The 27,661-nt window shown below is 43.0% G+C and overlaps 3 protein-coding genes across 10 annotated transcripts in view; 2 read left to right on the plus strand and 1 right to left on the minus strand.

Moving 5' to 3' along the window:
• The window catches only part of LOC132406490 (interleukin-6 receptor subunit beta-like), a 62,769-nt gene extending 59,801 nt beyond the window's left edge, over nt 1-2,968 (plus strand). For all 3 annotated transcript variants that reach the window (XM_059992237.1, XM_059992238.1, XM_059992239.1), the window contains one exon: nt 1,792-2,968. In XM_059992237.1, coding sequence (XP_059848220.1) covers nt 1,792-2,151 — 360 coding nt within the window. In that variant the 3' untranslated portion in view covers nt 2,152-2,968. The remainder of the gene's footprint in view (nt 1-1,791) is intronic.
• Nucleotides 1-16,192, minus strand: part of LOC132406494 (uncharacterized) — a 148,108-nt gene extending 131,916 nt beyond the window's left edge. For 4 of the 5 annotated variants that reach the window (XR_009516182.1, XR_009516181.1, XR_009516183.1 and 1 more), the window contains exons 1-2: nt 15,929-16,070; nt 190-250 (exon numbers count right to left, since the gene is read on the minus strand). The gene's annotated coding sequence lies outside the window, so the exon portion shown is untranslated. Of the gene's footprint in view, nt 1-189; nt 251-15,928 lie in introns of all 5 variants that reach the window. The other variant, XR_009516180.1, reaches the window with a different exon arrangement.
• Nucleotides 16,193-16,239: 47 nt separating this feature from the next.
• Nucleotides 16,240-27,661, plus strand: part of LOC132406489 (transportin-2) — a 46,259-nt gene continuing 34,837 nt past the window's right edge. Inside the window, exons 1-2 of one of the 2 annotated variants that reach the window (XM_059992236.1) lie at nt 16,240-16,371; nt 21,418-21,530. In XM_059992236.1, coding sequence (XP_059848219.1) covers nt 21,432-21,530 — 99 coding nt within the window. In that variant the 5' untranslated portion in view covers nt 16,240-16,371; nt 21,418-21,431. Of the gene's footprint in view, nt 16,372-17,712; nt 17,886-21,417; nt 21,531-27,661 lie in introns of those variants that run through there. The other variant, XM_059992235.1, reaches the window with a different exon arrangement.

Below are 27,661 nucleotides of genomic sequence, written 5' to 3' on the forward strand. Positions count from 1 at the left end.
GAGCTTATTATCAAACTACATACATATCACCATATACTACTATGAGACTCATTTTCTTTCAGGCATTCACAATAAATAAAAAGAAACACTATCGAATCAATGAGAAACTACCCACAACCTACCATCATAAATAGCTGTTATGTTATGACTGTTATGGCTAAGGACCAAATACTAGGAAATGATACTAACCTGAAACTATTTTTGGTGCATTGCTCTTCCTCAGCTATAACTTCCTGGAATAGGGTGGGCTCTGGGAGAGATTAAAGGTCAAATGCATAAGATAACAGAAGTCTTGGATAAAAAGAACACAAAACAGTCCAGCTACAAACAGGCCCTTCATCCCTCAATGTTGTGCCAAACCCCTGAAAAGTAAATCAAAAAAACCCCAAAAATGAATCCCTCCTACCTACACAATGTCCATATTTCTCCTTCTTCCTCAAATTCATGTGTCTATCTAAACATCTCTTAAAAGCCACTAATGTATTTGCTTCTACCACCATACCAGGCAGAGCATTCCAGGCACCCACCACTCGCTGAGTAAAAATCTTACCCCTCATGTTCCCCTTGAACCTACTCCTCTCAACTTCAATGCATACTCTCTGGTATTAGACACTTCTACCCTGGGAGAAAGTTACTCCCTGTCTACTCTATCTACACCTCTCGTAATCTTATAAACCACTATCAGATCTCCCATCAGCTTCTGCTGTTCTAGAGAAAACAACCCAAGTTTATCCAACCTCTTGTGATAGCGCATGCCTTCTAAACAAGTCACCATCCTGGCAAACCTGTTCTGCAGCATCTCTAAAGTCTCAGCATCTTTCTAATAGTGGGGCAACCAGAACTGTACGCAATATTCCAGATGTGGCCTAACCAGAGTTCTATAAAGTTGCAACATAACCTCATTACTTTTGAACTTAATGCCTCGACTAATAAAAGCAAGCATTCCATAAACTTTCTTAACCATCTATCGGCCTTTGTAGCCATACAGTATGCTTATACAATATAAAACAGTTTCTAAAAAGTTACTGAGGGAACGTGGAACAAATGCTGGAAATCGAACATAAAATACTGAAAATATTCATTATACGAAATTGTTGAATGCTTGGTTGAATTCGGAAGGTAGTATTATGCTGAGCTGAACAACGAAGCCATTCCTTGAACTTATATTGAAAGAGTGGAAAACAGTGGAGTGGTTTGGAGGAAGATGGTGTGATCCATTGTCGACATTTCAGGCTGAGACCCTTCAACAGGACTAAAACCCTTCATCTTGGCCCAAAACATCAACTGTTTATTCCCATCCATAGATGCTGCCTGATCTGCTGAGCTCCACCAGCACATTATGTGTATTGCTCCAGCATTTGCAATACCTCTTGTGTCTGGAATTCAGCTGGAGTTCTGGTTAAGAGGGACATGAATTAAGAAGGGTGTTAACACGTTCAAGGACTTTAGAGAGGGAAGAGAGGATGAAGATGGGGAGGTGATTTTCTAAGGCGATAGTGTCAAAAATTTGATTTTTGGAGATAGTGATAATGACCCAGATTTGGAGTTGAGGTAGAGAGAGAACTAGGAAGGAAACCCGATAGTGAGCATTTTGGGGAGAATAAAGTTAAGAGAGCCGAAGGTGTTTACTGGATAAGATGGGAGAGGATTGAAGGTGAAGAAATATGCAAGTTTGGGACCACAGTTGGGGGAATAATGCTTGAGCTAATAATAAGGATGTATTCTCCATGGGAAACCAAATTACCTTTGAACCCAATACTAACTCTTGCAATACCCTGCATCTACTTTCAGAATCTTATCACTCCAGACCATTTTGGAACGATTGAGAATGATCCAGAAGTTGTTAAAGTGGAAGAGACTGTGACACTGGTTCCCCAAACAACTAGCAACAGCCTTACTCTGAAAGAAACCGAAAGCTTATACACTGAGGATATGTTACGAGAAAACATACCAACTCAGAATGGAGAAACCTGCACTGATCAGGATATAGAACTTGAAGAAAAGCCAGTCAGCACAAAAGTACCAGGAAAAACCTGCATCACCTCTGGCTATGAGAAGCACTATGTGCCATCACCAGATGAACTGCTTGAAGATGAATGGCAATTAGACAGAAAAGAGCAGTGGCTGGGTTTGGAGGAATACCAACAATGAACCTTCAAAATAGCCGGGGTAACTAAAATACATCCAAGCCACCACAGAATTTCAGCATCTTGCTCTGAGCATTGTGCATTACTGCTAGCTTTGGCATTCCTGAAGAGATAACTTTAATCAATCTAATCAGAGAAAGTGAATGTGACTGGTGAGGGAAGCCTTGGAACCTATTCAACTCAGGCTTCAACAGAAAACAACTTGAATCTCCTAATGAAGAATTTGTCTTGGGCTCTTAGCACCAGTGGAGCATATACTGTACCATTGTACACTTCTTGTCTCCTTCAAACAAAGTTGGTTGGAGTTCATCAATGTGTCTGTAATCCATTGCATCCACTCTACAGGGGACTGGCCTACACAACTTCACCAGAGCCCTGTTGTCTAGCCTTACCTATTTCCACCTCTCACAATGAGCTCCTAGGTTTGGACATTGAGAGGCAAATGGAGAATCAATCCTTTTTTAAGTTGTTCATGGATTTGTTAGTTCCTCAGAGTCATGTCAAGCATGGCCTATCCTTTTGATGAAGAAATTGCTCAACCTGCACAACATCCAATATGTTTACCTGTGGCAGTAAGTTCTGAATGTTGCTACTCCCTGTAACCATATCATGAATGCACTGTACTGTAAAAGCTCAGGTTCACTCAGTTGTTCCTCACTCACTCTGCTCTCTACTAGTACTGAGATCCCGAGGAACTAGGTGCCTCCAATTCACCAGCAGCTTTTGAATGTTTTAATGTTACAAAGCCATATTAGAGAGTTATAAATAAGACTTTCTAATGAACTTGATGTTCTCCCAATAAATAGCTCTTATTATTTTTATATTGCAGACTCTGTGACTATTAGTAACTTGGGAATGTCATTTTGGAATTTTTATATTCAAAGTTTTTGATCTAAACAAAAGTCTCCTGAAGGAAACACCTTCCTTTAAAGATGAGTTTTAGAGGTGCCTATAAGTTGGCAAAGCAGAGCCCTAAATACTTAGACTATAAGACAAATGAGCAGCAGTAGGCTATTTGGCCCACCGAATCTGTTCTGCCATTTTATCATGGCTTATCCATTTTTCCTCTCAGCCCCAATCTCCTGTCTTCCTTCCATATCCCTTCATGCTCTAACCAATCAAGAATCTTATCAACCTCTGCCTTAAATATACATGAAGATTTAACCTCTACAGCTGCCTGTGGCAACGAATTCCACAGATCCACTACTCTCTGGCTAAAGAAATTTCTCCTCATCTCTGTTCTAAAAGGACACCCCTGTATTCTGAAGCTGTGTCCTCTGGTCTTAGACTCTCCCACCATAGGAATGGCCTCTCCATATCCACTCTATCAAGACCTTTTCCCATTTAATAAGTTTCTATTAGGTCACCCCTCATTCCTCTGAATTCCACTGAAAACAGGCACAGAGCCATCAAACGCTCTTCATGTGACAAGCTATTCAATCCTGGAATCATTTTTGTGAAACACACACAAAATGCTGGTGGAATGCAGCAGGCCAGGCAGCATCTATAGGAGGAAGCACTGACGACGTTTTGGGCCAAGACCATTTTCGTGAACCTCCTTTGAACCCCCTCTAGTTTCAGCATATCTTTTTAAAGGTAAGGAACCCAAAACTGTCCACAATACCCCAAGTGAGGCCTTATCAGTGCCTTATAAAGTCTCAACATTATAACCTTGCTTTTATACTCTAGTCCTCTTGAAATGAATGATAACATTGCATTTGCCTTCCTTACCACAGACTCAACCTGCAAGTTAACCTTTAGGGAATCCAGCACAAGGACTTCCAAGTCCCTCTATTTTTTGTATTTTCTCCCCATCTAGAAAATAGTCTAGCTTTTCACTTCTTCCACCAAAATGCATGAGCAAACACTTCCATCTGCCATTTTCTCCTAATCTGTCTAAATCATTCTATCGCCTCTCTGCTTCCTCAAAACTACACGTCCCTCCACCCAAGTTTGTATTGTCTGCAAACTTTGCAACAAAGCTATCAATTCCATCATCCAAATCATTGATATATAATGTAAAAAGAATCGGTCCCAACACAAACCCCTATGGAACACCACCAGTCACCGGCAGCCAATCAGAAAAGCCTTGCTTTATTCCTGCTCTTTGCCTCCTGCCAATCAGCCACTGCTTTATCCATGCTAGAATCTTTCCCATCATACCATGGGCTCATAACTTGTTAAGCAGCCTCATATGTGGCACCTTGCCAAAGTACACAACGTCAACCAGTTCTCCTTTGTCAATCCTCCTCCTTATTTCTTCGAAGAATTCCAAGAGGCAAGATTTTCTCTTGAGGAAACCATAATGACTATAGCCTATTTTATCACGTACCTCCAAGTACCTGGAAACCACACACTTCAAAATTGACTCCAATATCTTCCCAACCACTGAGATCAGACTAACTGGCCTATAATTTCCTTTCTTCTGCCTCTCTCCTTTCTTGAAGAGTGGTGTGACATTTGCAATTTTCAATCTTCTGGAACCATTCCAGAATCCAGTGATTCTTGGAAGATCATTACTAATGCTTCCACAATCTCTTCAGCACCTCTCTGAGAACCCTGGGGTGTATACCATTTGGTCTAGGTGACTTATCTACCTTCAAACCTTTCAGTTTCCCAAGAACCTTCTCCCTAGTAACGGCAACTTCACACAACACTTTCAAACTTCTGGCATACTGATAGAGTCTTTCACAGTGAAGACTGATGCAAAATATTATACAGTTCATCCGGCATTTCCTTGTCCCCCAGCATCATTCCCTTCCACCAGACACATTCACTTTCTTCAGCATAGTTTTCCAGCAGTCTGATATCTATTCTCATCTCCCTTTCAGACTATGTATTTGAAAAAACTTTTGGTATCCTCTTTAATATTATTGACTAGCTTACTCTTGTATTCCACCTTTACTTTCTTAATGACTTTTAGTTGCCTTCTGTTGGTTTTTAAAAGCTTCCCAATCCTCTAAATTTCCATTAATTTTTGCTCTATTATATGCCCTCACTTGGTTTTGACTTCTCTTATTTGTCATGGTTGTGTCATCTTTCCTTTTGAATGCTACTACTTCTTTGTGATGTATGTATCCTGTGGCTTCCGAATTGCTGTTCTGCCATCATCCATGCCCACCTATGATCACTTGCCCCTCAGGTTCTTTTACCCTAAGCTCTCTGATCAATCTGGTTGATTGCACAACACCCAATCCAGAATAGCTGATACCCTAGTGGGCTCAACCATGAGTTGCTCTAAAAAGCCACCTTCTAGGCATTGTAGAAATTCCCTCTCTTCGGATCCAGCACCAATCTGATTTTCCTAATCTACCTGCATATTGAAATCCCCCATAACTATTGTAACATTGCCCTTTAGGCATGCATTTTCTATCTCCCAGTGTAATTTGTAAACCACATCCTTTCTACTATTTGGGGGCCTGTATACAACTCCCATCAAGGTCTTTTTACCCTTGCAATTCCTTAGCTGTATCCACAATGATTCAACACTTTCTGACCCTATGTAACCTCTTTCTAATGATTTGATTTGCTTTTTTTAACCAATAGAGCAATGCCACCTCCTCTGCTGTCCTGTCTATCTTGTTAATACAATAAGTATTCAAGATGGGGCGGCATAATAACACAGTGCTTAGTACAACACTTCATAGTACTAGCTATCTGTGTTGAATTCCTGCTGCTGTCTGTAAGTAGTTTGTATGTTCCACGTGGTCCGGTTTCTTCCCACAGCCCAAGGGTGTGCTGGCTGGTAGGTTAATTGGTCATTGTAAATTATCCCATGTTTAGGCTGGGGTTAGGTCTGAGGGTTGCTGGGCAGCATGGCCCTAAGGGCTGGAAGGCCTATTCTGCGCTGTATCGCAATAAATAATAATTTATTAATTTAATAATTGCACACTGTGTGGTCTGTGCATAAAATGTCTCTAAGTGTGTAGTCAGTGAGGCTGCCGCTATCTATTCCCCATATATCAGCTGTCTCTGCACCCATTGTTCTTACAGGTATTTCTCCCATGTGGACTGTGTAAATATACATAGTTCATACAGGGACTTCCTAGCACTTACATAGTACACTTATGTTACACTGTCAATAATTAGGCAGCTTGTGAGTAAACATGGTGCACGTAATTAGCACTATCTTTAGTGCTGCCACATAGTAACCTACTCCTTGTACAAACCCCATTTCCAGAAAAGTTGGGATATTTTCCAAAATGCAATGAAAACAAAAATCTGTGATATGTTAATTCACATGAACCGTTGTTTAACTGACAAAAGTACAAAGAAAAGATTTTCAATAGTTTTACTGACCAACTTAATTGTATTTTGTAAATATACACAAATTTAGAATTTGATGGCTGCAACACATTCAACAAAAGTTGGGACAGAGTTAAAATAAAATTGAAAAGTGCACAGAATATTCAAGTAACACCAATTTGGAAGACTCCACATTAAGCAGGCTAATTGGTAGCAGGTGAGGTATCATGACTGGGTATAAAAGTAGCATCCATCAAAGGCTCAGTCTTTGCAAGAAAGGATGGGTGCGGCACTGCCTAAGAAACCGTCATGCTACTGTGACAATTATAGCTACCTGGGCTCGGGAGTACTTCGGAAAACCATTGTCACTTAACACAGTCCATCGCTGCATCCAGAAATGCAACTTGAAACTGTATTACGCAAGAAGGAAGCCATACATCAACTCTATGCAGAAACGCCAGCGAGTTCTCTGGGCCCGAGCTCATCTCAGATGGACCAAAAGACTGTGGAAACGTGTGCTGTGGTCAGATGAGTCCACATTTCAGCTAGTTTTCGGAAAAAACAGGCGTTGAGTTCTCCGTGCCAAAGGTGAAAATGACCATCCTGATTGTTATCAGCAAAAGGTGCAAAAAACAGCATCTGTGATGGTATGGGGGTGCATCAGTGCCCACGGCATTGGTGAGTTGCATGTATGTGAAGGCACCATTGACTCTGAGGCGTATATTAGGATTTTAGAGAGACATATGTTGCCATCAAGGCGATGTCTCTTCCCGGGACGCCCATGCTTATTTCAGCAGGACAATGCACGGGCAACAACAGCATGGCTTTGTAGACACAAAGTGCGTGTGCTTGACTGGCCTGCTGCCAGTCCAGATCTATCTCCTATTGAAAATGTATGGTGCATCATGAAGAGGAGAGCAGCTTAAGTCTTATATCAAGCAAGAATGGACAAAGTTTCCAATTGCAAATCTACTACAATTAGTACCCTCAGTTCCAAAATGATTAAAAAGTGTTACTAAAAGGAAAGGTGATGTAACACAATGGTAAACACGCCTCTGTCCTAACTTTTGTTGAGTGTGTTGCAGCCATCAAATTCTGAATTTGTGTATATTTACAAAATACAATTAAGTTGGTCAGTAAAACTATTGAAATCTTTTCTTTGTACTTTTGTCAGTTAAATAAGGGTTCACGTGAATTAACATACCACAGATTTTTGTTTTTATTGCATTTTGGAAAATATCCCAAATTTTCTGGAAATGGGGTTTGTACAAATACTTGTTACCTAATGCATTTCCTACATGCACAGAATTACTTTGGCTCAGTTGGCAGCACTGATTTCTGTGTTACTTTCAGGCAACTTGGTATTCCACACTTAAGCACCTAATTTAATTAGGCACTTATGCGACAGCCCAAAGAGAAAGACTGCACCACTAAAGGGTTGTCTAACCTTGCAAATCAATGTGATAGATCACATGGCAAAATTAGACGTGGAGCTTTGGCCACAGTCAATTCTTCATCCAACAAAGCTAAAAATGGGCCGGCCACTTTCTTCATCTCAATGAAGTCGATGTGTCCAAATAACTGTATTCGCTCTTAATTGTACTTGTCACTGTTGTAAACACGATGAATTATCTGCAAAGGGTTTTTCACATCAGAGGATACAATAAGGTACAAACACACCACCACATACAATAACTATTCTCCACAAACAGCTCTACTTCTATTGGATCTCAGATCCAAGTTGAAAGTCCTGCATGCAAATCATGGACTTTGACAGGAGAACTGCAAAAGAAGTTCCAGGCAGTAGAAATGAGATGCTTCAGAACGCTCCTCAGCATCTCTTAAACTGACCATGTCTCCAACAATGAAGTGCAAAGAACCAGCACCCAGCACATGAGACACGACAAAGATCCACTGTCCACAGTAAAGAAGAGGAAACTGAAATGGTCTGGCCACATAACAAAATTAAATGGACTCTCAAGTACTTCTCTTCAGGGAATGGTGCAGGGGAAAAAGAAAAGGGGCAGACAAGGGAAGAAATGGGCAGTCAACATTGCAGAGTGGACTGGAGAGAGCTTTGCCGCAACCCAGGCACTCACCCACAACTGAGAGAGATGGAGGCAACTGATGCAGCGCTGATCTATACAGCACCCCTATGCCCAGGCAGGTTGTAGAATCCGTAACCATAACTTATACCATTGATTGATATCACCTTCTCCAAGCAATGGTATTGACTGTGATTCACTTACACCTTTTTCTGATGAATCATTGAAATAGAGAAGTACAGCACAGCAACAGGCCCTTTGGCCTATCTAGTCCATGCCAAAATCCATTTAAACTGCCTACTCCCAACGACCATAGTCCTCCATATCCTTACATCCATGTACCTATTTAAACTTCTCTTAAACATTAAAATCGAGCTCGTATGCACCACTTGTGTTGGCAGCTCATTCCACACTCTCACAACCCACAGAGTAAACAAGTTTCCCCTCATGTTCCCATTGAACTTCTCACCTTTCACACGTAACCCATGACCTCTGGTTATACTCGTGCCTAACCTCAGTGGGAAAAAGCCTGCTTGCATTTACCCTATTAGAACCCCACATATTTTGTCTTTCTCATTCAAATCTCCTCTCAGTCTTCTACATTCTAAAGAATACAGTCCTAACCTATTCAATATTTCCTTATAACCCAGATCCTCCAGACCCAGCAACATCCTTGTAAAATTTTCTCTGCACTCTTTCAACATTTTTTACATTTTCCTGTAGGTAGGCAACCAAACCTGCACACAATACTCCAAATTAGGCCTCGCCAGAGTCTTGTACAACTTCAACATAACTCCCCATCTTCTGTACTCAACATATTGATTTTTGAAGGCCAATGTGCAAAAAGCTTTCTTTATGACCCTATCTACCTATGATGTCACTTTCAACGAATTAAGTACCTGTATTCCCTGATCACTTTGTTCTACCACACTCCTCAGTGCCCTAACATTCACTGTGTAAGACCTACCCTGGTTGATCCTTCTGAAGTGCAAAACCTCACACTTGTCTGCAATAAATTCCATCTGTCACTTTTCAGCCCATTTTCCTAGCTGATGCGGATCCCTCTGCAAGCCATGATAGACTTCTGACTGTCCACTACACCTTTAACCTTGGTGTCATCTGCAAATCTGCTGATCCAGTTAACCACATTATGATCCAGATCGCTGATACAGATGACAAAACTGATGCCTGTAGCACACCACTAGTCACAGGCCTCCAGTCAGAGAGACAACCCTTTACAAACTCTCTATGGCTTCTTCCACAAAACCAATGTCTAAACCAATTTACTAACTCAGCTTGAATGCTGAGCAACTGAACCTTCTTGACCAGCATCCCACGCAGGATCTTGTCAAATGCCTTGCTAAAGTCCATGCAGACAACATCCACTTCCCTGCCTTCATTCACTTTCCTGATAACTTCCTCAAAAAACTCTCCAAGATTGGTTAGACATGGCCTACCACACACAAAGCCACGTTGACTATCCCTAATCAGACTATCCAAATAATTATATATCCGGCCCCTTCGGATACCCTCCAATAACTTTCCCACAGCTGATGTCAGACTCACTGGCCTATAATTTCCAGGTGTCTGTTTAGAGTCTTCAGAAGGATAACATTGGCTATTCTTCAGTCCTCTGGTACCCCTCCTGTCATGATGGACGTTTTAAATATCTTTGCTCGGGCCTCGTAATTTCTGAGGGAAACAGAACACCTTGTCAGGCCCTGGGAATTTATTCATCCTGATTTGCCTCAAGCAAGCTCAAGGATCCATCAAGTTGATGCCATTTTGCCTCACTCCTATAGACTCTGTATCCATCTCCTGAGGAAATAAAGATGCAAATAATGCATTTAAGATCTCCTCCATCTGTTTTGGTTCACATGTGGATTACCATGTTGGTTATCCAGAGGATCAATTTTGTCCCTAACAATCCTTTTGCTCTTACCATACCTGTAGAATCCCTTATGATTCTCCTTCACCTTGTCTGCTAGAGTAACTTCATGCCTTGTTTTAACCTCCCTGATTTGTTTAAGTGGTGTCTTGCATTTCTTGTTCTCCATAAGCACAACATTTATTCCTACTTGCCTATACCTGCTATGCACCTCCTTTTTGCTCTTAACCAGGGCCTCAATATCTCTTGAAAATCAAGGTTCCCTACACTTATTATCTTTACCTTTTATTCTGACAGGCACATTCAAGATTTGTACTCACAAATTTTCATTTTTGAAGGCCTTCCACTTTCCAGGACAAGAGCATGTACCAATCCCTACTTGCCAGATTATTTCTAATACCATCACAATTGGCCTTTCTCCAACTTAGAATCTCAACCTGCAGACCAGACATTTTTGCATAATTACTTTTAAACTAATGGCATTGTAGTTACTGGATGCAAAGTGTTCCTCTACACAAATTTCTGTCACCTGCTCTGTCTCATTCCGTCTAATGGCAGATCCAATATCACATGCCCTTTCGTTGGGACTTCTACGTACTGATGAAAGAAACTTTCCTGAACACATTTGAAAAACTCTATCCCATCTAGTCCTTTTACAGTATGAGATTCCCAGTCAATATGTGTAAAGTTAAAATCAACTACTGTAACATCCTTATTTTTCCTGCAACAGTCTGCGATCGCTTTACAAATCTGTTCCTCTCAATCCCTAGGACTTTTGGGTGGTCTGTAATATAACAACTTTAATATGGTCAAAACTTTCTTATTTCTCAGTTCCACCTGCACTAATCGAGTTCTCCCGTCTATCCTGACAGAGCGCTGTCATGATATTTTCCCTGACACCTCCCCTCCTCCTTTATTCCCTCCCACTCTGCCATGTCTAAAACAATGGAACCGTGGCATACTGAGCTGCCAGTCCTGCCCCGCCTGCAACCAACTTTCACTGATGGCTACAAAGTCATAATTCCAGGTGTTGATCCATGCCCTGAGCTCATCTACCTTTATTACAATACTTGCATTGAAACATACGCAGCTCAGGGCACCAGTTGCACCATGCTCAACCTTTTGACTTCTAACTTTGTCAGAGGTCTTACCACAACCTCACTACTGTTCTGGCACTCTCATTCCCATCTCCCTGGAGCTCTCATTTAAACTCCAACTTGCAGAATTAACAAACCTTCTCACTAGGATATTAAGTCCCCCTCCAGTTCAGGTGCAAACCATCCCTATTGTACAGGCCCCAACTTCCATGGAAGAGAGCACAATGATCCAAAAATCTTATGCCTCCCTCCTACACCAACTCCTCAGTCACATATTAAATTGTATTATCTTCCTAGTTCTGGCCTCACGAGCACATGGTACGAGTAGCAATCCTGAGATCATATTCCTGGAGGTCCCGCCCTTGAATTTAGCACCTAACTCCCAGAACTCCCTATGCAGAACCTCATTACTCATCCTACCCACATCATTGGTACCTACATGGACAATGACCTCCAGCTGCTTGCTTTCCCACTTAAGAATGCTGAGGACTCAATCCAAGATGTCCCGGGCCCTGGCACCCGGGAGGCAACATAGCATCTGGGAATCACATCCTCGGCCACAGAACCTCCTGTCCGTTCCCCTAACTAATGAGTCACCTATTGCCACAGTGTGCCTCTTCTTCCCCATTCCCTTCTGAGTCACAGAACCAGACAAAGTGCAAGAGAGCCAACCACTGTGACTTTCCTCTGTAAGATCAACACCCCCAACAGTATCCAAAGTGATGTACTGTACATGTTGTTGAGGGAAAAAGCCACATGGATACTCTGCACTGGCTCCTTAACCCCTTTCCCCTTCCTGACTGTCACTCATTTTCCTGTGTCCTGCACCTTGGATGTAACTACCTCTCTATACGTCCTATCCATCACCCCTTCAGCCTCCCGAATTATCCAGAGTTCATCCAGCTCCAGTTCCTTAATGTGGATTGTTAGAAGCTGCAGCTGGATGCACTTCTCGCAGTTGTAGTCGTCAGGGACATTGGAGGCTTCCCTATCTTCCCACATCCCACAAGAGCAGCATTCCACTATCCTGCCTGGCATGTCTAGTCGTCCTAACTGAGCAGATATGAAGAAGGGAAGGAAAAGAAACTTAACCTACAGCTCTTCTTTTTTTCTGCTTTCTCTGACTGAAGCCTCAAAGAGCTAAAGTCTCAAGATCAGCCCTCTGATTCTGTCCACTCAGACAATGGCCGCTGCGCTTGCCCATCTTTCTTTAGTTTGCTTTTGCTAATCAATCTCAAATGCGGATTGTTCGCTGTTCAAAGCTCTATTACGCTGCTGCAAACAGCTGTTCCCTTTTCTACTCAGGCAGTGGACCTGAGTGAAATCCTGTTCTGTCAAACTTAACGACGTCAGGATTTGTTTCTGGGCAGTTTCCTTTCTTTTTCAATACTTTTATTGATTTCTTACAAAAAAGAATACAGAGTACAGGAGGATAGATATATCAGTTACAACATATTTGAATCACACTTATAGTCTCATTACCCCATATTCATGTAAATTAAATTGAATCGTAATATTGAAAAGTAATAATTTTATTATACAAAAAAATCTAAACCCACTACCAAGAAAAGCTGTTTGGTAAAGAAAGAAAAAAGGAAAGAAAAATCCTTATCATATAGTAAAACATATTATTAGCCAACATCTGTACTTGATAACAATCAAGATTTTGAAAATAATTCAAAAAAGGTCCCCACAATGTTAGAAAATCTTGTCTTGATTCAGAAATTGAACGAATCTTCTCTAAATTTAAGCACGACATAACATCACTTAGCCATTGAGCATGAGTAGGCAGAGCAATATCCTTCTACCTAAGTGACAATGCCCTCCTAGCTATAAGAGAAATAAAAGCCAAAATGTGCAAATCAGGTATCTCCAAGATAACATATTTTCCTCCAACAATACCAAATAAGGCAGTCAAAGGGTTTCGTTTAAAATTTACTTTAAAAAGTACAGAAAAAGTTTGAAATACTTCCTTCCAATATTTTTCAAGACTCGGACATGTCCAGAACATATGAATTAATTAAGCCTCTCCATTGTTACATCTGTCACAATAGGGAGATATAAGCGAATAAAAACGAGACAGCTTATCTTTAGTCATGTGGATGGCAAAGTTTTAATATGCTGTTGCAACCCACTGCTCACTTTTCTACTTAGCCAGTGGATGAGAATGAAATCCCCTCCTCTCTAACATCTGATGTCCAGTTTGGTTGCTGGTCAAAGCTCTATTACAATTTTCATGAAGAGGGATTCCATCGGTCAAAGTTGACTGTGGATATTGCATCCTAGCTATCTAGATACTCAAGCCTGGTTAGTACGATGTGGAGAGCAAGCTGTTGCCCATGTAGCAAGCTCCCCCACTCCATGCATCTGATGAACCCAAAGGAATGGTAGAGACTGATACAGTTTGCTACCAGCAGCATCACAAGAGTTGCCAGTTGACATTGAACTCAGGAGCTGAACTTTGTTGTCAGAGGCTATTTGAGACACACACCATGGGAAGCATTTAATAGGTAGTGGGAGTTTGTCTCCATTTTCACCCCTGGCTATAACAACCTTAAGGAACCATTACCATTTTGATAATGATCATTGATAATTGTATGGCCGCAAGGAATTGCTCATCTCCTTATTGTTGCATTGCCCAGTGGAAGATACTCACAGTGCCTCTGTGTGAGAGAGAGAGGTGCGGCCTCTGTTCTGATTCATACAACTACCATGCCCATATAATTTACACCTTAATGAACAAGTCCAACTATGATCTCAATTTTCCAACCACAACTGATCCTTAGCTTCGGCAGCTGTGTCAAGCAATAAATAATGAGAACATGAAATAATCAGATAAAGAGTCCTTAAAGTGAGACCATTAATTGTGGGAACATTTCTCTGATGGGATAAGTGAGCGTAGTTATTTCCTTTTATTCAAGAGCCTGATGGTTGAGGGGTGGTGGTGTGAGTCTGATGGATGCTGCTTTCCTATGACAACATTTCAGGTAGATGTGTTCAATGGTTGGGAAGACTTTAACTGTGATGTACTGGGCCAAATTCACTTATCTTTTGTAGGATTTTCCGTTCAAAGGCATTGATGTTTGCCTATACCAGGCTGTGATGCAGCCAGTCAATATACTCTCCACTACACACCAATAGAAGTTTGTCAAAGTTTTAGATATCGTGATGAATCTTTGTAGACTCCTAAGGAAGTAAAGGTGCTGCCATACTTTCTTTGCAATTGCACTTATGTGCTATGTCCAGGACAGGTCCTCTGAAATTAAACTTGCTAATTCTCTCTACCACTGCTCCTCCGATGAGGGCTGATTCATGGACCTCTGGTTTCCCTCTCCTTAAGTCTATAATCAGTTCCTTGGTCTTGCTGACATTGAGTGGGAGGTTGTGGTTACGACACTACTCAGCCAGATTTTCAGTCTCCCTTCTGTATGCTGATTCACCACCACCTTTGATTCAGCCCACAACAGCAAACTTGAAAATGGCATTGGAGCTGTGCTTAGCCACACAGCGGAGCAGATGACTAAGCTTGCAGCCTTCTGGTGCACCTGTGCAGATGGAGATCACGGAGGCAATGTTTTCACCAATCTGAACTGACTAGGGTCTGCAAGTAAAGAAATCCAAGATGCAATTGCATAAGGAGGTATTGAAGCCAAGATCTTGGAGTTTATTGATCAGTTTTGAGGGGATGATGATATTGAATGCTGAGCGATAGTCAACAAAGGGCAACCTGCTGTATGCATCTTTGCTGTCCGGATGTTCCAGGGTTGAGAGAAGAGCCAACAAGATGCCATCTGCTGTGGGACTGTTACTCCGGTGGGCAAGTTGGAGTGGATGCAAGTTGCCTCTCAGGCAGGAGCTGATATGTTTCATCACCAACCTCTCAAAACACTTCATCACTGTGATTCTAAGTGCAACTGGGTGATAATCACTGAGGCAGGTCACCACACCTTGGGCACCAGTACACGCCACAATGGGAGTGATAATTTGCTGTTTCTCTCGGCAATCAAATTTTGTAAGATAATTATGCAGGATGTTGAATTCTCTCAGTTTTCATAATTTCAATGATTTCTATTGAGTTCCTCACAATCAAGCGTGACCTCCTATTTAATAGGTTTTGAGGTTTACTGTGGAACCCACATATTCCATACCAGGAAGCACACGGATTATTTTTGGGTCGTTTGTGCTTCTTCTGATGCTGGTCCCAAGAGAGTTCATGACCACTCAAGAGGTCTGTGCTTTTGCTGAGAAATTGTGTTCATGTATCAGACTCTAGCAATAGTCAAGGACAATCTACGGAAGGAATGTGCCACCATCCAAGCTGCTCAATCACCCAACTACCCAATTGCACACATTCCACTCCAGCTTGGGCAGATTCTACGGGTGCAACCTCAGGATAACTGAACTTACTGTCTATTCGCTCCAGCCCACTCAACGTTAATACTCTCTATTCTTTAGAATTATTTAATTCTTCTTCTGAACCTCGCTCGTACTTAGCAGCTCACCTACCTATTTCCTTCGTTGCCTCGATATCCTTTGAAGCCTCATGCCGGCCAAAGTGGGCACCTCCCCACAATCCCTGCTTCAGTCTGGAACAATTGTATAAATACAAGTTACACTCCCTCTCTAGAATTAGTCAATTACGTTGAATTAATAAAAATGGATAGCTACAATCTTTAAAAACATAATTAGCCATTTGCAGCTACGGTGGGCTTAATTCTGAAGCCAGGCATCTGGCACGTATCCTAGCAACACGGCATGTAGGGGGAGGGGTTGTGGAGGGAAGCCGTCCTCACCCAACAGCGCATGCTCGGAGCGCAGCGCCTTCTGGGTAGAACAGGCTCTTGGTCACGTGTAGATAAACTGCGGCTAGGATTGGCGGAGGAGAATTTAAACCGGGTCCAGGGCAGCGGCGCGAGCAGCCCGGAGAGAGGGAGAAAAAGGAAAAGGAGGTGAGTGAAAAGGGGAAGGGAGGAAGGCAGGACCGGCTGAGGGTAAGAATCTGGAGGAGGAGGGGAAGGTTGGAGTGGGTGGCGTGCCGGAATCTCACGATGCGAAGGGTGAGAGGAGGAGGGAGAAGTTCGGATCAAATAGGCCCGAGGAGAGGAGGAGGAGAGCGGCGAGGGCGGGCTCCTCGCCCTCCAGAGGGGGATTGCTGGCCAGATTTGTAATGAAGGGATGCTTTGGAGGCAGACCAACGAAAGGGGACAGCGGGTTCCAGGAGGAGGAAGTGGTGGGAGTGGACGTGGTACCCAGGAAACAGGATGGGTTGGCGGGTCCGAGTGTGGGGCCCAGGATGAGGAAATGAAGGGGCCAAGTGGGGATGATAGGTGTGGGGGTGGCCAGGGGTGGAGGATGAGAGGTGTGGGGGTGGCCAGGGGTGGAGGATGAGAGGGGTGAGGGTGGCCAACAGGGGAGGATGAGAGGTGTGGGAGAATGAGGAAGGATTTGGGGAGGCAGGTGAGGGGGGAGGATGAGGAGAGGCTGGGGGGCGTGAGGAGGAGGACTAGGGGGTGTAAGGGAGGTTGAGGAGGGATGGTGGGATAGGGGAGGACGAGAAGGGGTGTTGGGGGTGATGGTGGACGAGAAGGGGTGTTGGGGGTGATGGTGGACGAGAAGGGGTGTTGGGGGTGATGGTGGACGAGAAGGGGTGTTGTGGGGGGGGGGGTAAGAGAGGTGGAGGACGTGTAGAAGCGGTGTCGGTGTAGTCCACGGATTGGTGGCCAGATGAGGAGCAGGTGGAGGGGAGTAATGTAAAGGCCTAGGCCTATGTAAAGGTCGTAGAATGAGACGGCGGAGGCATCAATAGAACCCCAGGAGTCGAGGCCTATGGTTGGAGGGGCGGCATAGCTAAAGGTTCTGGGGCACAAACCTCTGGACTGGAGGAGAGCCTAAGGGAGAGGATGGAGGTTTAGGCCTTGGGGTGGGGGGAGGGGGAGAGGTAGTGGGGATTGAGTGAACGGGCTGTGGGTCTGCGAAGAGATGAGGTGATGCCCGGTCAGGCAGCAGGCGAGGTGGTTTCGTAGCCCTGACGGTGGGGGAGGAGAGGGAGAAGGAGCACGGACTCCCCGGGGAAGCCGAGGTTAGGGACAGTGGAGGGTGCGCAGACTGGGACGAGGCGCCGGATCCACGGCGGCTGCGGACAGAGGAAGGTGTTACCACAGTCCGCTGCTTGGGGCGGGAATGTGTGCAGGCCGCTTAATGGGGCTCCCCTTTGGTCTCGAACGCGGCCAGCGCCAAGCAACTGCAGGCTTTAGGCCTCGCTCGCTTCATTCCGCTTCCCGCCCATAGGCGGAGCCGCACGCCCCCGTATTGGTGGCTGCATATATCGAGGCCCGGGACACCCGGTCGGCGGTCCTGGCTGAAGTTAGTCTGAACTGGTAGTGGTCTGCTTTTAGGCGAAAAGCCATTGCACCATGTCCCATTACTTCATGTTCCAGCCTCCAGATGATTACTGGGAAGAATGGTGAGAACAAAGGTTGATTTCTGTACAAACTGCGGACCTTGGTGAACTAAATATTCTTTCTGTGGGGTGATCTGCAAAGTTTCTATCCGAGCACTGGGTGAATTGTATGAGCAGGGTCAGGATTTAAATTTAATGCCCGCATTTTTTACAACATACCTCAATAAATTTTAATTTAGAAGCAGTTATTTGTACCTTTCTATTTATACTATTCCACTCGGTTAAGAACAATTTTTTTTCTGCTATTGTGTCCCATAATGTGTAGGTTGAGGAAAAATTGTTCAGTAAAGCAGGTATTCTGATTTGTACTTGCAGTCATAATCACTACAGTGGATTCTGAGGTCGCTGCTGAGTTCAGTATGTCCCTGAGCAACAGTGGATTTATTGTAATTAATTAAAATGAACGATGGACTGTATGTTAAAGCAGTGTGAAAGATGCACAGCCAATTGAATAAGATGGTATCTGTGTGGGGCATCTTGTTAGAACTGCTGAAATATTGCACATGTTTTGTCAGACAATTGAAGGCATTCAGGAACCAAAGCAAGTGATTTTACAAAGCTGTTTTTTTTGAGCTCACAAGACATCACAAATAATGCTGTCACCTGAGTTCTTTCTTCTCTAAATCCTTTGTTTAAAAATGTAAAAACCAGTTTGTAAAAATCCCGTTTTTTTAAAAAAAACACTATTCCCTTCTGTTTCTTTGCCTGTTCTCAGGATGTGGTTTTTAAAGAACAGGGTTTCTCTTTCTCCACTGTTGATGCTGCCCTCACCCATATCTCCTCCCTTTCAGACAGACAGGTTGAACCCGAGGGAAATTGGGTTTCGTTACAGTCGCACCAACCAAGAATAGTGTAGAAATATAGCAATACAAACCATAAATAAATAATAATAAGTAAATTATTCAAGGTGGAAATAAGTCCAGGACCAGCCTATTGGTTCAGGGTGTCTTGACACTCCGAGGGAGGAGTTGTAAAGTTTGATGGCCTCAGGCAGGAATGACTTCCTACGACGCTCAGTGTTGCATCTCGGTGGAATGAGTCTCTGGCTGAACGTACTCCTGTGTCTAACCAGTATATTATGGAGTAGATGGCAGACATTGTCCAAGATGGCATGCAACTTGGACAGTATCCTCTTTTCAGACACCACCGTCAGAAAGTCCAGTTCCACCCCCACAACGTCACTGGCCTTACGAATGAGTTTGTTGACTCTGTTGGTGTCTGCTACCCTCAGCCTGCTGCCCCAGCACATAACAGCAAACATGATAGCACTGGCCACCACAGACTCGTAGAACATCCTCAGCTCCTCAGCATTGTCCGGCAGATGTTAAAGGACCTCGGTCTCCCTTTCCCATGTATCCACACTCACCTCATCTTCCTGCTGCCTTAATGGTAGCAGAGCTCCTCTTGTCCTACCACCCCATTAGTCTCCGCATCCAACACATCTTCCATCTACAAAGGGATCCTGCCATTAAGCACATCTTTACTCCCTCCCCACCACACTTTCCGAGAATCACTTCCTCCACAGTTTCCTTTGTCACCTACTTGCTAATCACCCCCTCGGAACTCAACTCTGCAAGCAGCCTAAGTGCTACCCCTGCCCATACACCACCTCCATTCATTCAATGCCCCAAACAGTCCTTCCAGGTGAGGCAACACTTCACCTGCAAATCTGAGGTTGTCTATTGTGCTTGTGCTCTTGATGCAGCCTCCTCTACATTGCTGAGACCATTTGTAAATTGGGGGACTGTTTCATCGAGCACCTCTGCACCATCGACCACAAATAAGAATTTCCAGCAGCTAAACACTTATTTCAGAGTTCCATTCATGTTCTGATGTGCTGATCCATGGCTGCCTCTTGTGCCGAGATGTATTCTGTCTGGGTACCCTCCAGCCTGATGACATAAAGTTAGATTTCTCCTTCCGCTAAATCCCCTGGCCCCTTGATTCCACAATCTGTTCTTTTACCTCTTCTTATCTACCCGGCATTTTTCTTTTTCACTCTCCTCCCAGACAATGGACATGGGTGATGCCAACAGGCTCAATAAACTGATTAGAAAGGCTGGCTCTGTTGTAGGAGTCAAACTGGACACACTGGAGGCTGTGGTAGAACAAAGGACCCTATGGAAAGTCCTGGCAATTCTGGATAATGTTTCTCACCTTGGCTGAACAGAGGAGTACTTTTAGTAATAGATTAAGATAACTCCACTTCTCCAAAGAGTGATATGTGCGGTCATTCTTGTCCTCTGCCATTAGACTTTATAATGAGTCAACCTATAGCTGGGGAAATGATGACCCCCTCCTGTTTCTGTATGTTCTTTCTACTTATAATACTTATATCAGTACCTTTGTAATGCTAATGTAACACTAATTTCTTTCTTATCCAACCCTTGAACTTTCCCACCTGGCATCACCCAGCACCTTCCAGCTAGCCCCCTTTCTCTCCCCCCCCCTTTATTCTGGCATCTTCTCCATTCATTCTCAATCCTGAAGAAGGATCTCAGCCCAAAACATCAACTGCTTATTCATTTCCATAGATGCTGAGTCCTGATAGCATTTTGTGTGTGTTATTTTGTAAAATGCAATGTTTTTACTTTGAGCCTTTCGATTAAACAAGCAACAGCTAAAATCTGCCTATAACTTGTACTCTGGCTTTACAGACTTTCTTGAATGTCAAAAATTGTCCTTTCCTTCAGCATTACAGATTCTTCCAATATCCAGTTTTATATGATTTGGTATTAAGTTCAGCCTCTGATCCTTCAGCTTATCTGCTAGCTGTATGTTAACTTTTGGTTAAACTAGATGCTGAGCAAGTTCTTCTGCAGCAGATGTATCGGTGCTGATGTTATTCCAATTGGAGCCTTATCAGTGGTATTTTCTGTTTTCAGGAAATTTCACCTGGGCTGGGAAGGGTTTCAAAGTGTTTCTCAGACTTGATTAGTGGTATGAGCTGAAGTGGAGGAGGTGTATTGTATGGCCTCTTTATTAAAAGATTTGTTTGGGGCCTAAAACAGAGTGCCATTTAAGCTTGTTTAGAAATGGACATTGAGAATCCACAAGTTCTAGAGAGGCTTGGGTATTACTCGTGACAGTGATATTCATCATTTGTTCTTCAGGCTTTCTCATCAATGATTCATGTATGATCTCTAGGCATTGCTTATGTTGAGTGAAAGTTTATATTATGCTCAGCTACATGCAGTTGTTAGGTTGCACAGGGTATCATGGAAGAGGACAGTGAAGGTAGTCCAGAGACTATCTCCACCCATTATTAAATTCCATTATAATGTGTCATTACATTTTATATTAACCAGGCTCAGAGTGACTGGTTTGCTCATTTAATTTGAGGTGACCCCGCTTACTAGTTTTGTACATTTGGACTCGCCCAGCAGTCAAACGAGACCTTGGTTGTGCTTTATTAGTTCTGCTTGTGTATCTTCTGCTATCTGATTTAATTTCCCCTGCAAGTTATGCAGTTACAAACTGGTGCTTGGGTCCTGATTTAACCACGTCTCTCATGGCTTTTCTCCCTTCATTACAGGTTTGTTGTTTACGATGGAGTGGCAACCTGATGAACAGGGTCTTCAGCAAGTACTCCAGCTGCTCAAAGACTCTCAATCACCAGACACAGCAACACAACGGGCAGTTCAACAAGTATCCTATCACTGTTCACCATATACTATATATATTGCAAAGTAAATCTGCTCAGTCGTATCCCAGCCAGGCAGACGGTCTCTGTGATTTAGTAACCTGGACTGCCATCTTATCAAATTCTTTAGATAGTGAGCTAGTTGTCAGTATACTCAGTTGTGCCTGATGTACCGGCCTGTTCCCTGAAACAGTCTGCATTGCTGCCGCTACTTCCAAATGGAGTGATCTTGTATTTCCTGACATAGAATTTGCACATTCTGTCTACCATTGCATGGGTTCCTGGCTGCTATAAACTGCTCCCAAACGCATGGATGAGTTGTAGGATCTGTAGTATTGTTTGGAACATGGACAGAATAAAATGGGATAACTTGTATGGGTTAATGTAGATTGTGCTTGATGGTAAAGTGGTGGGTAGCAAGTGTGTGCTACATGACCATATCACCTATTGATGAGCTTGATTCTGGGTGGATATGCCTTTCGCCAGTTGGGGCCTGATGTTGCTGAGGGTAGGCGTTCCCATTTCTTCCTTCACTGTAACTCTGCACGGGCAATGACTTTCTGAGCTGTAAAATCGCATTTGCTGTGGGTAGTGCCATATCAGGTAGTTAGCAGTTTTTACCTCTGTCATTGAAGTCAATGCCTCCATCCTTTAGATCCACTGAGTGCTCTTTGTTTTTCTCCATTGCTGACTTCTAAGATTTGGTCAGTGGAGAACTGGAAGAGGAAAATTCAGTGAGGGTTGCTGTTCTCTGGCATCTGGATGCAAAAGCTTGTGCATTGGATGCTTGTGTTGCTGTGAAATCGGATGGCCATAAATAACACGAGAGATGGAGGGGGGGGGTTGAAGAAACAAAATGTAAGCAGTTTATTTTAATTGTAAGTCTACCCAGAATGCCCCTCTCATTACGTCATTGCATTTAGTATGTAACACACGGGAAAGCTTGATCACAACCTGTAAGGTCAAAATATACATGAATACATAACATATCGTTCCTCCCGTATTTTAAAGGTTTCTCCCCCTTCCCATATACAGGCCAGCTGCTGAACTATTAACATTCAATGGAGTAATCATCAAATTCAACCAACAACAAAAAATCTTTTTTTTTTCTAAACTAGGGAAAGCGTATAGACTGCCTTTATTCCCAGACATAACCCTGGGGATTATTCTACTCTGTGTGCGAAGGGTTAGTCACTAAATGTGATTCAATTGGTCTGGGGGCTACCTGCTCCTGTGAGTGTATCAGCAACCTAGGGATGATGCTAAACTTATTTCATCTCTTGGTGGTGTACAGGCAGTCCCTGGATTACAAATGAGTTCCGTTCCTGAGTCTGTCTTTAAGTTGGATTTGTACGTAAGTTGGAACAAGTACATCCGGTATTACTCAGCTTCAGTTAGTCAAATGTTTGTCTTAGTATATATATATTTTACCTTTCTATGCTTATAAAACACTTAAGCAACATATGTATTCCAATAAATAAACCACAACATTGCTTAGTAATAATTGTAGCTTTCATCGAGGCAAGGCCTTTCACATGCTCCATTATTCTCACTTTATCCTTTATTCTTTAAAATTGTTCCGATTGTTGATGGACTGTAGCCTAATGCTTTTCCAATGACCGATGACATTTCACCTCTTTCCAAACGCTATTATTTCCACTTTATTTTCAATTGTGATCACTTCCCGTCAACAGATCACAAACACTATCGTGGGGTGGTGGGGGGGGGGGGGGGGGGGGGGTCCAAGCTCCACCAGGTCCTATGGACCACCGCACTGAATTCCTGGGTCCTAAAGTCCACTGCACTGAGATAGGTTAAATGGGACAAGTGGGGGCTGTGCTGGGTTTGGGTATTTGATCCTCCACAATATTCCGCGTGGGAATTTAAACTGGACGTGGCATTTTTTTTTTTTTACGAGGTTGAGTTGCGAGCTCAATATCAACCCAGCACGGATGGCGAATGTGCTCGGGAGTGGTTTGTCACTGGATTGAACTTGAGAACCTCCATTCTTGAGCCCAGCATTGATGTCACTGTGACACCAGCCGACTGGAAAAGGGGAGGCGAGGTTAGGGTGAATCTTGCTGAGAAAAATTTAAGCCAAATACAAAGTTACACACTCAACACAGTGTCAATGGCAACGACTTAAAATGGTGGACAGTGTCGCGATCTGACTTAAAATGTCAGACCGGGGATCTCCCTCCTCGGTTCGTAAGTACAAGTTGTTTGTAAATCAGATGTTTGTAACTCGGGGACTACCTGTATTTATAGATCTTGGCTTGGTTACTGCACTTTCAGTATATGTGTGCTTCCCGGCTTGCCCAGCAGCTAACAGCAAAGAGAAGTCTGGGTGGTCCATCAGCATTTAAATGGTGCTTGGATCTCATACTTTACATCATGCTGATGTGCAGATAATAACAGAGCCCAATGTTCCATATGACTAACAACCAGGGAAGGAATGCCTCCTTGGTGTCGTGGTGACCTCAGTAATGTAAATTGTTAACTAAAGAAGATTTGATGGATTTAATTCCGAAGACAATTGCATGTGCTTCCTGCCCAATATGAGCGCAGTGGCTTTCTGTCTTAATGTCCTTGGAATTGAAAGCAATTGGAGACTTCACCCGATGGCGTGATGTGTGAGATAACTGCCCCCACACCACATGGTAATGGGTTGCAGGTCAACTGGGCAGTGACAGCTGGATGCGTGTGAGTGCTTTAGATTGTGACAAAACTAAAATCTTCTTCATAGTGATCTGTCAACTGCCAGTATGTGTTGATTTGTTTTAAAATCTGAAGTTTTTAGCTTTCTAGCTAGGTTAGGAACAAACTTCGTAGTATGTTTGTAGTCCTAAGAAAGATCTTAATTGACTCACTGTTGCAAGAAAAAGTTTGTGAACCCTTTGCAATTACCTGCTTTCCTGCATTAATTACTCAGAAAATGGGGTCTAATCTTCATCTAAGTCACAATAATAGACAATCTGCCTAAACTAATTGCACAAACAATTGTACTTTACATATCTTTATTGAAAACATTGTTTAATCATTCATAGTCCAGGCTAAAAAAAAAAGTATGTGTACCCTTGTATTTAATAACTGGTAAAACCTCCTTAGCAATAACCTCCACCAAATGTTTCCTGTAGCTGTTGATCAGACTTGCACAATGGCAAAGAGGAATTTTGGACTATTCCTCCATACAAAACTGTTTCAGTTCATCAATATTTATGGGATACCTTCCATGAAGTGCCCTGTTCAGGTCATGACACAGCATCTCAATTGGGTTAAAATCTGGACTCTTACTTAGCCATTCCAGAACACAAATTTTCTTTTCAAGTCATTCTGTTGATTTTCTCTTGTGTTTTGGATCGTTATCTCATTGCATCATCCAAAGTCTCTTAAGCTTCAGGTAAAGAACTGCTACTCGGACCTTCTGTAAAATGTCTTAATACGATTTTGAATTAATTGTTCCCTCAACAGTTACAATCTGTCCAGGCCATGGGGCAGCAAAGCAGGGCCAAACCATGATGTTCCTTCCGCCATGCTTCACAATTGGGATGAGGTTTTGGTGTTTTATAGCAATTTTATAAAGTTGCAACATAACCTGACTTTTGAACTTAATGCCTTGACTAATAAGGGCAAGCATTCCATAAGCTGCCTTAACCCCCTTATCAACCTGTGTAGCCACTTTCATGGAGCTACGGACTTGGATCTCAAGATATCTCTGCTCAGGAACACTGTTGATCTTTAACAGTCTACTGTCTCCTTGCATTTGCCCTACTGAGGGGCAACACCTCAGATTTATCTGGGTTAAACTCATCTCCATTTCTCAGCCCGTATCTGCAACTGATCTATATTGTGCTGAATTCGTTGCCTCTCTCCACTAATCATGGTATCAACCACAAATTTACTAACCCACCCATCTATATTTTCACCCAGGTTCATATATACACACAGGTAGTCCCCGAGTTACAAGCGTCTGACTTACGAACAGCTCGTACTTACGAACTGAGGAAGGAGAACGCAGTCCGCCATTTTAAGTCATTGCCGTTGACGCTGTGTTGAGTGTGTAACTTTGTATTTGGCTTAAATTTTTCTTATCAAGATTCCCCCTGACCCCCCCCTCCCACCTTTTCCAGTTGGCTGGTGGCGCAGTGAGATCAGTGCTGGGCTCGAGAACGGAAGTTCCCAAGTTTGATCCAATGACAGACCGCTCCTGAGCGCGCTCTCCACCCATGCCGGGTTGATATTGAGCTCGCAACTCGACCTTGTTAAAAAAAATAACACTGCCACTTCCAGTTTAAACTCCCATGCAGAATATGGTGGGGGATCAAATACCCAAACCCAGCACAGCCCCCACTTGTCCCATTTATCCTGTCTCAGTGTGGTGGTCCTTAGGACCCGGCGGACCTTGGGACCCGCTGCCCGCAGTTTTTCTGTTCCGTGGACAGGAAGTGATCATGATTAAAAATAAAGTGGAAATAATAAAGCGTTTGGAAAGAGGTGAAATGTCATCTGTCATTGGAAAGTGTTAGACTACAATCGGTCAACAATTTTAAAGGGTAAAGTGAGAATAATGGAGCATGTGAAAGGCCCTGCCCCGATGAAGGCTACAATTATTACTAAGCAACGCAGTGGTTTAATTATTGGAATACATACGTTTCTTAAGTATTTTATATGCATAGAAAGGTAAAATATATACTATATACATAGACAAATGTTCGAATGATGCTAAATAATACCAGATGTACTTGTTCCGACTTGCGTACAAATCTGACTTAAAGTCGGACTCGGGAGTGGAACTCATTCGTAATGTGGGGACTGCCTGTACGTTTGTGTGTGTGTGTGTATATATATATATATATAAAACAATAAAATTTTAGAAACAGCAAAGGTCCCAGCAGAGCACCACTAGTATCGACCACCAGCGTGAATGTCCCTTCCACTACCCTCTGTCTTCTATCCGCAAGCTAGCTCTGAATCCAAACAGCTAATTTGCTGTGGACCCCATGCATATTAATCTTCAGGGTTAGCCTCTTATGAGGGACTTTGTTAAACCTTACTAAAATTCGCATAGATGATATTCATTTTCCTACCCTCATTCATCTCTCTATAGTCCCCCATGTCAAAAAAAACTTCCCAATTCAGCCTTTGCTTTTGGTTTGAGAACATATAGAACACGACCTGTGTTCATGAATTTAGGTTGGTGTCAGGCTTAACTGTCAGTTTAGCAGTGATTCTTTTCATACTGCTCAGTTCTCCATTGAATACTTCTGTGTTTCGTCAAAGCCTCTTGTCGATCAGTGCTCCCACTGATCAAGTGCACTTTGTGCCATTTGAGTTTGAGCTGTTCCAATCACGAGCAGCCCAGAAGCACTGGATAGCCACCTCTAACCATGTATAGTGGAAGTTTCTTTGTTAATCTCCACTGTAACATGTACCACTCCCCTCACTAGAACAACATCACTCAAGTCTGGCACGTCATTACATTCAGTACGTAACACATGAAAGCTTGAAGGCAAACCATGAAGGCCAAAATGTACATGAATAACACTGGAGCAAGACATTGATGCTTGTGGGTGCAAATTTCTAAAGGCTGTCATATTGATCCAGAGGTCCTCCATTTGGTCCTAATGGCATCTCATCATGACGGACAGAGCATGATCTGTGACCTGGTCTGGTAGGTAGCACGTAGGTTGCTAAGCTTTTTGGCAGAAGATTATGCTTATCATTATCAAGCCACATTGAGCATAGTCGTCAAAAATGGGATGCTGTTAACATTGGCATTCCCTTGTAATTTTTGTGATAATTTCTTTCTAGTTCTCTGATGTATAGATGAGGACATTATTGCAACCTGAGTAAAATCTTATCCTGTCCTCCATTACAGAGTTGGGAAATGTGTGCTTCAATGATTGATATCGTGATGTTGGTTGTTAAGGTGTAGACAAAGGGTGATTTGATAGCCAAGGCAATTTCAGGGTATGTGCCTGCAGCACTATACCTGACAGCAAACCTGAGCCTCTGCAGTGGGGTCACTGCTTGATTTTTACCCCCCCCCCCCCCCCGGGAAGATGTATTCCCCCATTAATCTTGGTATTGGTCTTCCATGCCTATAGTGGTATTTCTTATTCTAGATCATTCCTTC

The sequence above is a fragment of the Hypanus sabinus genome, chromosome 16 (assembly GCF_030144855.1).
Source record: "Hypanus sabinus isolate sHypSab1 chromosome 16, sHypSab1.hap1, whole genome shotgun sequence".
In the NCBI taxonomy this organism is placed as follows: domain Eukaryota; kingdom Metazoa; phylum Chordata; class Chondrichthyes; order Myliobatiformes; family Dasyatidae; genus Hypanus; species Hypanus sabinus.